Source organism: Sander lucioperca, chromosome 15 (genome assembly GCF_008315115.2).
Source record: "Sander lucioperca isolate FBNREF2018 chromosome 15, SLUC_FBN_1.2, whole genome shotgun sequence".
NCBI classification, from domain to species: domain Eukaryota; kingdom Metazoa; phylum Chordata; class Actinopteri; order Perciformes; family Percidae; genus Sander; species Sander lucioperca.
Window position 1 is genome coordinate 26,002,194 of NC_050187.1, and position 17,197 is coordinate 26,019,390.

At 39.1% G+C, this 17,197-nt stretch overlaps 4 protein-coding genes across 18 annotated transcripts in view; 3 read left to right on the forward strand and 1 right to left on the reverse strand.

Moving 5' to 3' along the window:
• Window positions 1-4,014, forward strand: part of cep170aa (centrosomal protein 170Aa) — a 47,164-nt gene extending 43,150 nt beyond the window's left edge. For all 13 annotated transcript variants that reach the window (XM_031308779.2, XM_035992308.1, XM_031308827.2 and 10 more), the window contains 5 exons: window positions 49-216; window positions 346-434; window positions 561-654; window positions 752-803; window positions 1,242-4,014. In XM_031308779.2, the coding sequence (XP_031164639.1) occupies window positions 49-216; window positions 346-434; window positions 561-654; window positions 752-803; window positions 1,242-1,573 (735 nt within the window). In that variant the 3' untranslated portion in view covers window positions 1,574-4,014. The remainder of the gene's footprint in view (window positions 1-48; window positions 217-345; window positions 435-560; window positions 655-751; window positions 804-1,241) is intronic.
• Window positions 4,015-4,622: 608 nt separating this feature from the next.
• Window positions 4,623-6,584, reverse strand: hint1 (histidine triad nucleotide binding protein 1). The gene is made up of 3 exons (XM_031308862.2): window positions 6,377-6,584; window positions 5,181-5,285; window positions 4,623-4,939 (listed from the first exon to the last, which is right to left on the reverse strand). Exons 1-3 carry the CDS (start codon window positions 6,485-6,487, stop codon window positions 4,775-4,777), a joined length of 381 nt encoding a protein of 126 aa, XP_031164722.1. The 5' UTR covers window positions 6,488-6,584; the 3' UTR covers window positions 4,623-4,774.
• On the forward strand, window positions 6,543-8,619 carry lyrm7 (LYR motif containing 7). 2 transcript variants are annotated; one of them, XM_031308875.2, is made up of 5 exons: window positions 6,543-6,671; window positions 6,887-6,959; window positions 7,101-7,171; window positions 7,904-7,985; window positions 8,156-8,619. In XM_031308875.2, the coding sequence occupies exons 1-5, from the start codon at window positions 6,654-6,656 to the stop codon at window positions 8,224-8,226; spliced, it is 315 nt and encodes a 104-aa protein (XP_031164735.1). In that variant the 5' UTR covers window positions 6,543-6,653; the 3' UTR covers window positions 8,227-8,619. The 2 variants fall into 2 exon arrangements, with proteins under 2 accessions (XP_031164735.1, XP_035848207.1); XM_035992314.1 differs by having other exon boundaries at window positions 6,634-6,671; window positions 6,783-6,959.
• Window positions 8,620-10,224: 1,605 nt separating this feature from the next.
• Window positions 10,225-17,133, forward strand: dync2li1 (dynein, cytoplasmic 2, light intermediate chain 1). 2 transcript variants are annotated; one of them, XM_031308968.2, is made up of 13 exons: window positions 10,225-10,345; window positions 10,450-10,573; window positions 10,699-10,733; window positions 11,190-11,259; window positions 12,086-12,174; window positions 12,381-12,579; window positions 12,940-13,008; window positions 13,257-13,334; window positions 13,508-13,587; window positions 13,686-13,756; window positions 14,363-14,460; window positions 14,673-14,765; window positions 16,945-17,133. In XM_031308968.2, the coding sequence occupies exons 1-13, from the start codon at window positions 10,332-10,334 to the stop codon at window positions 17,005-17,007; spliced, it is 1,083 nt and encodes a 360-aa protein (XP_031164828.1). In that variant the 5' UTR covers window positions 10,225-10,331; the 3' UTR covers window positions 17,008-17,133. The 2 variants fall into 2 exon arrangements, with proteins under 2 accessions (XP_031164828.1, XP_031164838.1); XM_031308978.2 differs by having other exon boundaries at window positions 10,241-10,345; window positions 10,455-10,573.
• Window positions 17,134-17,197: the final 64 nt, after the last annotated feature.

Genomic DNA, 17,197 nt, shown 5'->3' on the forward strand with positions numbered 1-17,197 from the left:
GAATTTTATTTCACTCTCACTTCTACATTTCTCCTTGTCTTTGCCCAGTTGGTGGATCGGGTGTTTGATGAGAGCCTCAACTTCAAGAAGATTCCGCCTGTGATTACAACCAATAAGGCGCCAGAGATCAACGGCAAGCCGGTGGAGCTCCGCCCCCGTGCCCCTGACAGTCTGGAGCCCCGAGCTCTGAGGAGACGAACCTGGAACCGAGAGGAGGTGAGAAGCAACGCAGAGAGCATGACATCAAAAATATACTAACCCGGAGGCTTTCACAAGAACACTTTTCAGCAATCACCTTCAGGTTGTCACATGTCAAACTTATTTTCTTTTCCTCTGTGTATTCAGGCAGTGTTGGACAGCCTGCTGCTCAATTCCGTTTCTCAGCTGTCCACCAAGATAAGACACTCCATCGACAAAACAGCAGGAAAAATCAGGTAATTATACTTTGTGATATTATAACCATCTGTAAGTTTGTAAGTGTATCTATCCATCAGTGTGTCATTGTGTTTCTTTGTTTACACTGCGAATCAACATGTGTCCTGTTGTTATTTTTTGTCAAGGATATTGTTTAAAGATAAGGACAGGAACTGGGAGGAAATTGAGAGTAAACTGCGATCGGAGAGTGACGTTCCACTCCTGAAAACCTCCAACAAGGTACAGAAACCGATCTATCTGAGTAATATTTGATAACAAGAAAAGTGTAGTATTATTGGGAGCTAATAGTTTTGTTTTATTTTCTTCCTCTCTGCAGGAAATCTCCTCAATTCTGCTTGAACTGAAGAGAGTTGACAAGCAGCTTCAAGGTAAAGACACATACCCCCAGTATATATTAATAGTAGTACTAATAACAAATTTGACGTTACCTGGACTAAAACACACTTGAACCAGCTGTTGTATACAATTATGGGTATTTCTATAATCTCATTTTATTTGTTTATTTGCATTCTATGATAGAGGAGGACATGAATATTGACAAAAACTAAAGCTTTGAACACTTGGCTTCAAATCTGAAGTATTTCTCTATAATATAAAATATTCAGGACTAAATAAGCAACAATTAAAGTAAAGAAAACATTGAGTTTGAGTAACACTCATACACTAGTAAGAAACCAACTAAGGAAATAGGTTTTCAGAGCCTTTATTACAAACCAAGCTCTAAAGTTTATTTTAGCTGTGAATATATATATTGACTTTAAAACAAATTTCTCCACACATTGATTATCTCCCTGTTTCTGTCCCAGTGATCAATGTGATGGTAGACCCAGATGGGACTCTGGACGCCCTGGCCAGCCTCGGCCTGACCAGCCCTACCACCCCTACCAAGCCCCAAACCGCCAAAACAACTTCCCCGTCTGCCACCAGCCCTGGGTCTGCGCCCCCAGCCAAAGAATCACTGCCGGAGATCCTTCCTGGGCCTGGAGGCTCAGCAGCCGTGGCCAGGGTTCATGCTCCCCGCGCCAGCCCAGAGGAGACTGCTCGGGACCCCAGCGTGAGTCTCGGGTTAACAGGAGTCGGAGGACTGCCCTTCAACCGCATGCGGCCGAGCGGAGAGGAGGCCATCGCACAGAAGTGAACACAAAGTTTCCCTGAAATCAATGTTATGTGAATAAACATGAGTCTCGATTGCAGTGCAGGTAGCTGGTGATCAGTTTTCACAAATAAGAAGCAGGTGTGGAAACATTTAAACCGTTGCCATTGTGCTGACTACACCAGTAGATTATGGATATAATATAAACACAATTTAGCTAGTGTTACCAGACCTGGAGGAAATGAAGTGCTTCAACTGACATAAACCCCCTGCTTATGCGTCATGAATATTCCCTTGAACAGAAATTCACCCATGAATGATTTGGATAGAGTCATTTTATCAGCTTTTCAACTTTAAACTGTTCATGCTTACTGGCCAACTTGACTTCCTGACGGACTGAAGGCTGCCTGGCTGCTCTCTCAGTGGACAGATTCTCTGTGGTTGCACAGTCTCCACTCTCCTCCAGTCTTCTCCTCTTGCCTTCTCCATGTGTCTGGACCCTACCTACACTAAGGACATGCCTTAAAACACATCCTCAAAAGTAGCAGCCCCTGTCCCCTCAAATAATATACAGAACAACTAAGACTTGAATACAGTACTTTCAGACAAACAGAATGCATTGTAAAATAACACTTGCAAAATATGTTCTATGGACACTATAACTTAAATACAGCACACTGCAGTTATTTATCAGCTCTTGTTCAGCAGCCTTAAGTAACCACCCTGACAAACCACACAGTCATACAGACATTATTTATGCCTGAAACTGTTCACAAATCAAGCAGAATTGCAGATGTTTTAGATATGTCATGACTCTAACCGTCCATTGATGCCTCTCTGAAACTGACTATGTTAAAAAAGGAATTGTAGTGCCCATCTCTGTGCTCACTTATTTCTACTTTACCCATTATGTTTCACTTTTTTCCTCCCTCCATTTCTCTCCCCAGTAGTTGGAAAAAGTGTCACTCCAGTAGCATGTACAAGACAGAGCTTAGAGCTTTCTTCCTGCAAGTTGGTGTCTGTGTTGATCTTACTAATTACTGAATGGTAGTTTTACACGAAAATAACAGCCTTTGGGAAACCAATGATCATTTTCAGATAAATTAATCACTTACCAAAGTTAACAAGTTTATTAACATTGTCGTTTTCAAACAGTTGAGCCATCTTGAAATTCATGTTGTGCAAAAGCCTGAGACTCTGTATTTATCTTAAGTCTCTCCTTCCTCTGCAGTTCACCCTTTTTCTCTGAATGTCAAGACAATTTTTAGTTAATTTATTATAATAAAACCCTTTTTGCTACAGTACATCCACCTAAGTGTTTTATGATTTCCAATTGGCCTTTTTCTACTTTTTGCAGTCACAGGTGATGTGATATGTCTTTAAACTAGCAAAGATGAGCAAAGAAATTAACAGTTTAAACTAAATATTTTATAATATTTAGATACTGGTATTGTAGATATTGTAGACCTTTACTTTTTAATGCTTTGAATCCCCTTACAGTGAATTTCAATTTCTTTTTCTATCATTGCTGGAATTGGTTTTAGTTAACGTCTTGTTAAAAAGAACACGGGCAACTAACAAGGAGGCCTTTTGTGGTTGAAAATGTGTCTTTGAGGAACGTCAGTGAGTAGAAATGAACATGTTTGAAAGTTAGCTTCCCATCTATTTCATGAATTTTTGCTCGTAATGTGGCTTCGTATCAGTGTGTATACAGTGGTGGTGGTGGGGAGGAGTTCCAGCATACTGATACTGTTGAATTGCAGAGACAGTATAGTTAACCTTTCTTATTGACTTTGCTGCTTTTCTAGTTACTTAATGGGGACTAACCATTTTCTGAATCTCTCTCTTTAGCGTATAGTCTGTGTTCTAGAGTAATATGACTTAAACTTAAAGACAGTGTATTAGTACTTAGATACTCTTGCAATAGTGAATTTAGGTACCAGAATACAGTACATGTTCATTTCCTTCTCTCTATACTGTACAATGTTTTTTAATGCCTCAAAGTGCCCATTTTGACTATAGAAGGGCATTGATTAAAAGAAAAGAAAAATACATAGTTGTCTAAAAGATTTCTCTTATTTTGCACATCAGATTGTAGTGTTTTTCATACAGACGTAGTAAAGAAGCAGCGAAAGGCTGCATCAAATGTCAAATGGTTTAACAGAGAATGATATTAGACGTGACTGCCTTGCCTCTCTGGAACTATTCTTTCTCTACAAACGAAGCCTATAATCTCTAAAAATGTTTTTTTTCCTCCCCCGTTTTATCAAAAGAAATTAAATTAGGGGACTGTGAATGCTAGGTACATGTTTATTTTTTAATTCTACATGTGTCATCTAATCAGTGTTCTTTGTCATTTTTGTAAAGAAAAAACACCATTTTATTTATTTTTTGTTTAATATTTTGTGGATGTTTCATGCATTTTATATTTGTTCCACTATCTGCATTGTTTGTTACTGTTAATAAAACAGAGCCATTCACTTGTTTATCTATTTTCATTTTACTGGGAATGAAACTGGACTGACTTCAGATTATAATTTCTATGGGATTCTGCTTTTGAAAATTAAACTTTGTTTTTGTACACAGGCAGACAAGTGCCTTATATGTTTAATCAAAGAAAATGCAAAGGGTTAATTCAGATTGAATTAACATAATTCTTACTGAATAAAAGTAGACCTGTCTAATCTCTGGATACAGAGACTATAAATGTGGTATTACATATACAATATAAGCACCAATGAGCATATTCAAACTACAGTGTCAGCTAAATGCTGTGCTTAGCGCTTAATGGATGACTGATGAAAAGCTGTTATGTGAGACCTACGGCAGCAGTTTCGGCAAGTCTCTTACTGCAGACAACATACTGTACACAAACCCATAATTTCCCATCTATACCTGCCATGATTAGATTTCTCCTCACAACTGCAGCAGCAGGCCAAATCTGTCTTTCACTTATATGCTTGCAACGGCACTGAGAGAAAGAGAGCAGTGGTGCTTGAAATCCCAACAGTACTAAAAATAAGCAACACATTTAATTGTTTACATATCTCAAAAATACCTTGTTTGAGGAATTGTAGATAAAGACAAACAACACTGTTGTGAAGTGCTTTTTATTATCATTAATGAATTAGCAGGTTTTGTTTGTGCCTTATTTCCCATGACAGTTAGTTGAAATTGAACAGTACTGGTTGTCAGACAACAGATGTGACCACTGATGGCAGGGTGGTCTGTGTCGGAAGATGGAGGTTAGCCGGGGGGCCATGCCATCATGCGTCCACCCAGGACATGGATGTGGATATGGTAAACCGACTGGCCTCCATCCGGTCCATCATTGATGACAATTCTGTAGCCTTTAGGCAGGCCTGCTTCTTGAGCACACTTCTTCGCAACTAGCAACAAGTGGCCCAACAACTAAGAGACAGAGAGAGAATTAATGAAAGACACTGAAGTGAAAATGCATCCATGTATGTATGAGCAGACAACCGATGGATTACAATACAGTGTTCAGAGACAGCAACTGTCCCGACAAGCAATAAGGTGTGTATGGGGTTCCATCTAGTGGTCACTGTTGTTGGACAAATCACTGAAAGTGGGAATAAGCAATGTTATGTTACAGTCTATCGTAAAAGCTAGGTCATTCAATCATACTTACTGCAGCATCACTATCCTCCGCCTGTGACAGTTGAACAATTGGCTTTTTTGGGACAACGAGGATGTGAGTAGGAGCTTGAGGTGAAATATCAGGGAAGACCACACACTGAAAAACAAATAAAACAAATGAAGAATAAAAACTTAGCCTGTGCAGACATTGGTTTACACAGAGTTACCAGAAAATTAGAAACATGTAATGCAATAAATGCTACCACAATTTGTATTGTGATTTCCACTTTAGTTATTTATCTGTTTGATGTTTTATTATTCTGTTCAAAGATGTTGCTAATATGTTGTCCACCTCATTTATTGTACGTATATGGAAATGCTCTGCACCACGACTGTTACAGCAAGATGGGTAAACCTCACTGTAATGAGAAAGACACATGCTAGTATTGAATTTGTATCATTGTCCGTTGTAGCTGAAATGACCTCATGAATTCTTGGAAATTACATATCTGCAATAAAACATGTTAATTATATGATATGGCTTTATTAAAAACTGATATAGGCCATTACTGACATCATACAGACATACAGTATTAGTGCATCTTTGTGTTGCATTTTAAGGTCTCAGAAGATGCCACAATTGTATCCATTTAGAAAATCAAGGGAATCAGCTATAGCTTATTACATGGGGAGTAAGCGGTTTAAAAATGTGTAAAGCCTGTAAGGGAAGAGTGAACCACTATACATTGTTTTAATCGCCACTGCATAAACACAACAAAAACCAATGAAGCCTGTTTGACAGGTGGTGGTGTTTTTCGCTGTGAATCGACATCACACATCGTTGTCAATGTCTATCAACACATAAATGCTCACGCAGTGGCTAAATATTGAAATGATTTGCTGGAGTAGCAGGCAAGCAAGTGGACCTTTTCGTACCTTGGTGAAAAGCCAACTGTCTGCAGATGCCAAGTGGCAGCAAATGCAACATGAGCAAACATGCAGAACAAAAACTAAACCATGGATAGAAGCCTACTGTCCTAACCATTTTTGCACATCCGGTTTTGGTTTGGTTTTATTATGTGATGTGAGGACCTACACATAACACACTTGTCTAAATATTCACAAAATTGCAGTAAAGTAACGTTAGCAGGCTGGCGCGGAGCTAACGTTAGCTTCACGTCACCTGCAAAGGAAGTGTGACTTCTTGCACGCAAAGTGTGTTTATGAGTGAAACTATTTAATGCATACCTGGTCATCTTCATAGAGAAGTTTGGCAGGAATCTCTTTGCGTATGATTTTTCCAAATATTGTGTCACCGCCAGGCTTGGCAGCCTGCGCTTTTGCCATTTCATCAGCCATGTTGGCGCATATATGAGCCGCCTGTCGGGTCGGTCAGCGCAGATTTCGGTTCTGTGAAACTACAGCGAACGCTCATTGGCTACAAAACGCGTCATTTTATACTCTTTAATGATTGGTCGTTTGTACTTCCTTGCCTCTAAACCGGAAGTGAGCTAAAGAAATCAAGATGGGGACTCGTTTGAAGGTGAGAAAGGGAATATGGTCATGCTTTATAAAAATAACATCATTAAAACAATGTTTCCTTTTCGTTTCTTTAGCTGATTTCATTATAAAAACATATGTTTGCATGTTCTAGGAAGTATATCGCTAAAATGGCAGGAAAGCGTTCGTATTCACAGCTGCTACAGTTCAACTAACAAGGTCCTGATGTTGTTAACAGCTGAATGTCTGTATATTCAGGTCCTAAGCGCGTTTAAAGCACTGCACAGAACAAGAATAGCTGTATTCAAAGAAGATGACAGAGCACTGAAAGGTGAGTTATGTAGTGTGTTGGTTTGAGTCCCAGTAGCAGACTATCTGGGGCTATATCTGTGTTGGATGTTTACAGTAGATAGCTTAATGCATGCTCTGTAGCAACAAATGCAAAACTATGTTTCTTTTTTCCCCCACATAGCTGCAAGATTAAAGATCAACGAGGAGTTCCGGAAAAACAAAAATGAAACGTCAGACGAAAACATTAAGAAGGTACAGTGCAAGTGCAAGTAACATGGTTTGTTTATATAGGTTGCATATTTCTTTTGGCTGCATGCATTTGCATATGCATTTAAATAAATGTGTGGCTATTCTGTCATCTTTGCTCTGGAATCATGGATTGTTTACTGAATAGGTCTCCCCTACACATGCCCAGGGGCCCCTAGACCAGGGCCTGAAGTGACATGAATGAAGTGACATTTCTTGTTGAAAAGTCCAAGACTTGCGTCCAAAGTAGCAAAATCCTGATCACATTTTGCTCCTCATCCTGATTCAGCTCCTTTCATATTGAGTATCTTCAGATACAAAGTCCGATCCAAGGGATTATTTGGATATTGAATAAAAGATAGTTTTTTTAAATTTAGCTACACAGCAGTAAGCATACATGTAGAAGTAACATGTTTTAAAGCTGACCATAGCAGAATAGCTCTGCATTACAGGTGTCATTTCAAACAGACAAACAAAAACAGCAAAACGATTGCAGTGCGCTCCAACACAGCGGCTCCTGTCTCTCGCGGGATGTTGCTTGATAGTAGAATCTGACAATTAAAAAAGAAAGAGTTGCACTATCTTGGAGGAGAGGAGTGCTAGTGTGGATCTGCTGAGGCAGCATTGCAAAGGGTTTAGAAAGCATCTCCAGCGTCATCAAAATACTGAAGTTCAGGTGCCGTTTTCAAGCACAGCAGCACTTTTCTGTCAATGCTCATTGCCCTTCTGCTTTTACAGATGATCAAAATGGGCTCAGATGTGGAAGCTGTTCTTCGAGAGGGCGTGCTACAAATGGAACATGTTGGAGATAAGAAACTCTGTATGTTATGTTTCTCCTGTCTTTTTCTAAAACATGTGGTACCATGATAGAAAATAACATGTGAATGCAAAGAATATACAACAGGAATCTTGAGTTCTCTGACTTATTACATTTGAATATTTCCAAATAATATGTACTTGCTGCATTTATTTACTCTTTTTCTCTTTTAGTGCTTCGACCCAGAGAGAGCCTTCTTCTCGAAAATGTGCCCTATTGTGACCAGCCCAGGAAAAAGTCATGACAGACCATCTGATTATGTCTTTTTCATCAAAAAAGAGACTTACTATCATCCAGAATCTCCTGTCTGCATTTTAAAGGATTTAACCCAAAACAAAGTTTCAACTTGTTCAGGCTCTTTTGAACAAAGACCATTTCAAAGATCATCGCTGCATGGAGATATGCCTTGTTTTTGACTCACTGAACATCTTTGCTGTTCTGCTTTCAGGAATCTGGGCTGTAAACTGGATGCTCTAATTTCATGTACAGTATTTTGTCAAATGTAATTTAAGTTAGTTTTCATTTGATTTGTGATGCTCTCTGCCTACTTTTCAGTAGCTTATAATTTAGCGGAACATTTTTGTTACTGTGTTGCTACTGAAAATGTTTGTGTTCTGATTAAAGAGGAGTATTCACAGACTGTCTCAGGTTTAATTTATTGTTCAAATCTCTATAAACGATAGATGGATCTAACATGAAGGTGGTCACCGCTCAGGGCAAAGACCACAACAACTCCCCAGAAAATGCATGGCTGCGATAGCTGTCAGAGTCCACCTAGCGCTGTGGAGGAAGGTCTGGCAATGTGAGACTAGGGTCCACCATAATCAGTTATCACATTTTATTTGATTGGTTGTTTGTATTTGTCCCTGAGTGTGAAATGTATGTGATAAGTTGTTGACAAAGGAGTAAAGGGTGAAATTTGTATTTATTTTATAAACAGAAATGTATCTTAAGACATGTTTGGCATGCAACAAATAGCGGAAGAAACCCAGGGATACAAGATAGAATACATGGCAATTTGTATTTTCATGGGACCCACACAGGCTATTTTTATTCTTTTCATTGGACCCACACAAGGCAAGGCAACTTTATTTATATAGCACATTTCAGCACAGGGCAACTCAAAGTGGTTTACATAAAACATTTAACATTAAAAAGCAAAGAGCAAGATAGGAAATTAAAAAATAAATAAAAATATTGACGAATCCAAATATAATACAAGATAAAATACAAGAATAAAATTCACAGTTCAGTATGAAATTAATACGAGATAAAATACAAGAATACAATTAACAGTTCAATATAAAAATTAATAATAGGCAACATCAAAAAGAAAGGTCTTCAGCCTTAATTTAAAAGAGCTGAGAGTTGCAGCAGACCTGCAGTTTTCTGGAAGTTTGTTCCAAATATATGGAGCGTACAAACTAAACACTGCTTCCCCCTGTTTAGTTCTGACTCTGGGGACAACAAGCAGACCTGTCCCAGACGACCTGAGAGGTCTGGGTGGTTCATAGTGCAATAACAGATCAGAAATATATTTTGGCCCAAAGCCATTTAGGGATTTATATACCAGCAGAAGTATTTTGAAGTCTATTCTTTGAGGCACAAGAAGCCAATGTAAAGACTTCAGAACTGGAGTGATGTGATCCACTTTCTTGGTCTTAGTTAGAACTCGGGCAGCAGCGTTCTGAATCAGCTGCAGCTGTCTGATTGATTTTTTTTAGGGAGACCTGTAAAGACTCCGTTACAGTAGTCAAGTCTACTAAAGATAAAAGCATGGACAAGTTTTTCCAAGTCCTGTTGAGACATAAGTCCTCTAATCCTTGATATATTCTTAAAATGGTAATAAGCTGATTTTGCTATTGTCTTAATGTGGCTGTTGAAATTCAGGTCTGGGTCCATGACAACGCCAAGAATAGGCTAAAAACTATGCTGAGATTTCATGTTTATAAATATAAGTGTCTTGTGTGCCCTGAATTTTGCACATACTGTAGGCTATATAGTGTAGTCTGAACCTAGAGGAATTACTACTACAGTACAAAATAGAGTTGATATTTTACAACAGACACCCAATTTGCGAACATATTAAGACAGCTATAAAAGTCTATGAAGCAAAAAAGTATTACATGTACTTTGTTCTGATGGGGTTCTGTACAGCCTATTGTTCTGATGTAACCAAAGCTTGACTGTCTCAAAAAGGCACTACATTTCCCATAATGCTCATTAAGTTATAGCAAATTATTACATCATCAAAGTGCGCCGTTACTCTGGCAACGTTTGGTTTCTTTTGGTTGTAGCCGTTTAGCTGGCTTGTCAAGTTGTCAAAGATTATAAAACATATCCAATTTGATGCCAAAAATAAGGTGAGAATCGGTTTGTATACCCGTTTTGATATTTCTTAACATTATCGCAGACATAATAGCATGTTTTTTCGAACAACGAGACGCTTTTGTCTTGTATTTGTCAGCTCAGACACGCTATGGGAGCAGGCTGCGGCGGAGGTCCACAGGCGGGAGGCTGAGGGTGGGGAGGAGGACGGAGGAGAGACGGTCAGCGAGAGGACCGTGTTTCTGATGGGGAGCAAGGCTGGGGTATGTTCACCGTCGTGCCAGAACATAGACAGTACATTTATTGCTTTCTAATGGAAGCACTCTTTTCTTGTTACTAGCTAGCTAGCATAAGTTATAGCTAGTAAGCTCACCTTTGCTTTTTTCAGGGTAAAACGTCCATTCTCCTTAGATGCCTCGACAGGTGAGTATGTGTGTGGTCTTAACTCTCATCTCAAAATGATCAAGTCTAGCCTCATGATAATATATTCTGTACGCAGACTAATGTTAAACAGACAGTTCACCCAAAACACAATAAACATGCCAGTTATTAACAATAATGCTTTAAGCATGGAAGTTCAATCTTGACCTTTAGGAACAGGATGCATCATTTATAATCCCCCAGTCCTCAAAATGGAGACGGTCAGCCAACATTATGACTTTGCCATTTGCAGTGAGCCTCCTTAAAGAGAGAAAGGGGCCCGACGCAAACCAGATTTTGGAGTAATTTTTATCACTTCTCTGGATATTGCGTTGATAAACTAATCAGCAATCGGGAAATGACTCTTAATGCTCAGCCTAGCCATACATCTGTATTCACTATGGGCCTCTGTGTAACATGCCTTTTTGGCACACCTAATACTGTTTTGTTATCCACCAGGGATGAACCATCTAAGCCAACTCTAGCACTGGAGTACACTTTCGGAAGACGGGCCCGAGGACACAACACAGTAAGAAAGCCCTTTTGGTCTTAGACATTTTAGACTCTTGCTCCCCCCTAAAAAATGGAGTAAAACACACTTTTGATAATCCTGATATGTTGTGACCTCCTCAAACTTTATATGTTTTTCATTTAGATTGATAAGAAGGAGCTGTGTGAAAAGATATCCCTTGTAAAGAGCTAAATAAGACTACATTCATTCACCACAGCTCCAGAACTATTGAGCATATTGAGCACAATGTACCAGGCTCACTACGAGAGTTGGTGTTGTTTATGTGATATGATATACTATGTACCCAGACCTATTGGTTCTCTATTACTCCAGTAAATACTAGAGATGGCCCAATACCATTTTTTGCTTCCCGATACCGATTCTGATACCTGAACTTGCGTATCGGCCGATACCGAGTACTAATCCGATACCAGTGTGTCATATATTTTAATATGTTTTAACAACTGTATACTACTATCCCTGTGATATTATTTCTATCTTTGTTGTCGGTCTGGCTCAGGTTAAACTCTTTGTGAAACATGAACGCCACAGAACTTTCTAGCCAGTTTATCCAGTTTGACAGTCAGTTATAACAGAAAAAGAACATAAATAAACTACTTTAACGTAGATTTTCTTTAGGGCTTTATTACGTGGTATCGGATCGGTGCATAAACTCCAGTACTTCCCGATACCAGCGTTTTAGGCAGTATCGGAGCCAATACCGATACTGGTATCGGTATCGGAACATCTCTAGTAAATACCTTACTTGAAAATGTAGTATGTGTGTACTTGTAATGAGATGGTGTGATAGTCTGACTGATAGTCTGGTGGTTTCATCTTTCAGCCCAAAGACATAGCCCACCTATGGGAGCTAGGAGGAGGGACCTCTTTGTCAGACTTGGTCCAGATCCCCATCACTCCTGTCAGCATCAGGTAGGTCACTTACATATATTCCTGAGGTCTTGTTCTGAATGTGAATATTATGTATGTGTTCTATAGACTATTGAATGTGTATCATTAGAAATCAGTATGGTTTGAACAGCAGTGTCATGCCAATAAAGGAAGGGGGTTTTCACCTTCACCAACATCTTCTTTTAAATATCCTGCCAGAGTACATAGTCCAACCTGTATTTTCCCAGGTCTCTCTCTGTCATCCTCATTCTGGACCTGTCCAAACCCAACGCCCTGTGGGGAACCATGGAAAAGCTGCTTCAGGCAACACAAGCTCAATTGGAGAAAGTCTCCTCCCAGGCACAACAAGCACAGAAAGCCAAACCTGGAGCCAAACACCATATGCCTGTCCGCTCAGCAGCACGCGTGTTACCTAAAGACTATCCTGTAAGACCTCAGCCCATTATATCAGCATAATCTTTTTTTCAGTCCAGGGCAACGTATGATAGCATATTTGAAGAAGTTTTGAAATGCATGATGAACTACCTGAGAAATGCTTATGTCTCAGGCTCATAAAAATGCTAAATATCACAAATGTGTAAAGACTGATCCTAGCAAACTAAACCAACATGGTGAAAAACAACTATTTTGATAACAGAAGGAAAGTTCACTGAATCTCCAGTACAGACAAAGTCGAAATAAGATGTGTAAGGCTTTTTTTTTTGTAGATGAAAGGTGATTACATTTTTGTCCAGTGCAGACATAAGATGTACATGTATCCTGAGTTAACTGTGACTTTGTCAACAGGACAGAGAGCTGATCAGTCCCTTTCCTGTTCCTCTGCTCATCATCGGCAGCAAATATGACACCTTTCAGGTAAAACACATGCTTCAACCTAAATGTTACCTTACCTATTTAGGCGGTCTAGTGGTGGCTTAATTACATACGGTTTATGATATTTGAAATGTTTGTTATTTGTACAACTTAAAAGTTTTTTAGGCAGAGAAGTTGTTAAAAGGTTTGGTTTGTTATAGTCACAGTTACATTGGTGTAACTTCTTGGATCGTGGAATGATTTGTGTAACACATTATTGAATGAGAGTTTAATTTATTTTATTGTTGCAGGAATTTGACTCTGACAAGAGGAAAGTGGTTAGTAAAACACTGCGTTTTGTTGCCCACTACTACGCAGCCTCTCTTATTGTAAGTTTGGTTTGACTATACATGCGATGCAACATATTAACATTTAACATAACTTTTGATTAAACATACTGCTATTTGCACTTTTTTTTTTGCTTTGTCTTACCATTGAATTTATCCATTCTATCAGCTGTTTCTGATCCACTTTTCTTTGATGTGCCTAATCTTTTCATCAGTTCACTAGCATCAAGACAGAAAGCCTAATGTCAAAAACCAAGAGCTTCTTCTCCCATCTGGCCTTCGGTCTGGACAGAGGGTGAGGAGGATAACACAGTATTGTACTCCAACTAGTAGTGCTATTTAATGCTTTGGTTTTATTTCAATTTTTATTCTTTTTTTTAAAAATGTGATCAGGAAAAGTGTGTCCTGTGACTCTACCAAGCCTCTCATCGTTCCAGCAGGCTCTGACTCCTTCAGCCAAATAGGTGAGCACAGCACCACTTGGTGGCCAAAAGCAGTAATGCATTTACATGGAATTAAAACGCTATTGCTGTGGCCGGGTTGGTTCAGTGGTAGCAGCAGGCGCAGATATACTGAGAGGTTTATGCCTCGACGCAGAGGTCCAGGGTTCGAATCCGACCTGTGACAATTTCCTGCATGTCTTCCTCCTCTCTTTCCCATTTCTCATCTAGCTGTCCTATCAAATAAAGGTGGAAAAGCCCAAAAAATTATCAAAAAAAAAAAGTGAGCACAGCACCACTTGGTGGCCAAAAGCAGTAATGCACATACATGGAATTAAAACGCTATTGCTGTGGCCGGGTTATCTCAGTTGGTAGAGCAGACGCACATATATAGAGGTTTACTCCTCGACGCAGCGGCCACGGGTTCGACTCCGACCTGCGGCCCTTTGCTGCATGTCATTCCCCTTCTCTCTCCCCTTTCATGTCTTCTAAAATGTCTAAAATGCCCAAAAAAATTATCTAAAAAAAACCCGCTATTGCTGTGTTGTTAGACATATGCCTGATTGATATTTGGTGACATGAACAGAATTGTGTGATATTGTGTTTAAAATTATGCTCCTATTACTTTAGGTTCCCCTCCTACTACTGATATAGACATTACTTCTCTGCATGCTAAAAACCCAAAGGACCTCTGGAAGAAAGTCTACGAGCGTGTCTTCCCCCAAGAGGTAGTTCAATCACTGGTAGCACATTTTTCTTTATCAGTATTGAAAAAAAGGAAACTGATGTAGCCTCTGATCTTTAAAAAAAAAAAACACCCTCTCATTGAACAATCATATTCACATCATTCCTTTTTATGCATGTTTTCAAGAACAAGGATGTCTGTAAACGGTCAATTTATAATCTTTTACTGTCCGTCTAACTGACTTTGTCTTTGCAGAATACCAGTGAGCAAAGGGAACTAAAGGATCCAGCCAAAGACCCACAGTACAGTGAGCCTCAGATTGATGCCATGAGAGCCCAAAAAGACCAGGTAACACATCTTGACCAATCACATGCATGCCTTTTGTACTACTTTATAGATGCACATGTTGTTAATACTATGGCAAAGCACATTATTCACCTCTGATTCTGGACAGACTGTGCTACTGCAATCATGACATGACCTTTGAGTTGACATTATGGGGATCAATCAGTGTTCTTCGTAAATTACTGTTCACTTATCTGTGACCTTTGTGACCTAGACCATTGACCTCCCGTGAAGTGGAACGAGTACTGAGGAAGATAACAGATTTTAAAAACATACAAAGCGCTACATTTTCTAGTTGATTAAGAGGTTAGATTTAATGAAACATATGGAATCAGTTGTTGCTTTTCAACTGCCCAAGCTAAGATGAATCAAAAACAAGAATTCACACTTTATCAGAGAGACAAATAGATCTGCTGTTGAACACTGCTGTTTGTGCACTCTGCTCCAGACCTGTCTTAAACAAGGCTAATGTCCCAGAGTAACCTTCTGTCCTTCAGCAGCCTTTATATAGCAGTGTTTCTCTCATTGTCTCATTAACAGGCTGCCATATACTGTTTCTGTGGTTATAACCTCAGAGATCAGTAGTCTCCCTGCCGGCCTGTCCCAGTGCCACTCTGGCTCTGCTGACTGATTATCGTGCTCTGCCATTGGACGACCCATAATGTAATTGGTCTCGGTAACCAATAAGAGAAATAGGGTAAAGGTTTATTCCAACAGAGTACACGTTGGTGAAGGCCTATTTGCATGTCAGGGCACCCACCTGTCTGAGTTTGTGTACCTGTACACCCAGTTTGTTCCTCTTGATATTTGTGTCACAGAGCTGAACATCTGTTTTTGTGCAAGATAAATCCTTGCCATCTTTCAAAAAATCCAGATCGCTATTTAGCGACCAGTACCGAAGATTTGAAGGCATTTATACAATCCTCAAAGACTTTTCTGTCCATGTGGATTACAATAACCAAATGTTATGAAAGCATTTTCTTCCTTTCTTAAAAGTATAAATCCTGCAATCCAAGCAGGAATGTATGTTTTAAAGGAGAATTCTGGCCAATTTTTACGTTAATCATGATCGTTATAGCTACGCGAGTACTTTCGATAGAAAAAAACCCGACCGAATCAGTGCAGGCAACACGGAGTAGCTGCAGCTAGGTGTACAAGCAAAACGGCAGTTGTCGGGGCAAGTTTTAGAGTGCCTTTGTGCCTCTTAACAGACACAAAATGCAATTAAAATGTCTGTGCCACATGAACAGGGCCCTTACGTGTCAACAAGATGCGTTTTCAACTCAGACATTGGGATTGTTGTTGTTCTTCAATTTTTTGGAGCTGGAACGAGAAGCAAATTGCCTGTATGTGTGAAAACAGCTTTATCTCGTGCATCGTTTTTGTTGTTGTTTTAAATATATAGCATAATTATATAATTGTTTTCATTCTTTCAGGGGGGGCGGGGGGTCATTAGAATGGTAGGGGAAACACTGCTCCTGTCTGTGCTGGCACATTGCTGCATTTCCTGGCACATTACCACATTGGCATAACAGTTAGCAGGAATATACCTACCTTATTATATTATACCAAGTATGGCTGTTAGAATAAAATAACTCAGAAAAGCAGAGAAACTGTACATTCCTGTGTTACCCTTACAAGATAAAAAATATATGCCACAAATCAATCGTTACTGCATTGAATACAAACTTTACTAAAGTGCCAAAATCTGAAAGAGGCTTTTAACATTTCTGTCGAGGAGAACAAAACCTTGTTTACTTTTATGAGTTTGCAGGCATTTCTGCATTATAGTATGTGTTTGTGCAACTGCACACTGCCTGCACTTTTTCTTCGTACTTCATTGATGTAGAAAAAGTGTAATGGGGAGCAGAGCATTCAGCTGCTCTGCTCCCTGTCTCTGGAATTCATTACTACCCCAACTCAGAAACATCGATTCATTCCCCCATTTCAAATTGCAACTCAAAACACACCTGTTTAAAACGGCTTATTCCACTTGATGTCAATTGCTCTGCCTCTTTCTGTTGTTTCTATTGTTGTTTTATTATTATTATTTTTTTCTTTTTTTTGCTGCTGTTAAATGTGTTATGTATACATGTACGGTGTCCTTGAGTGCCGAGAAAGGCGCCTTTTAAATAAAATGTATTATTATTAATGTTTTTTTCTTCTCTCTTTCTGTTTTCAGGAGTTGGATCAGTATAAAAGGGATGCAGCTAAGTCATGGAAAGGAGTGGAGCTGGAGACATGAGAGATACTTGGCTTTACGGCTTTGCTTTATTTATTTCCTTTGGTGTCATTGTGTCTTTTTTAAACAACAAAACTACTTGTATACCAATGATAAAATTGTGTTCTAAAAATAAACAATTTAACATTATTGCAATAAGCATCACTTCCTATTCATAATACATTACAATCACAATATTTAAACAAAAACGTAA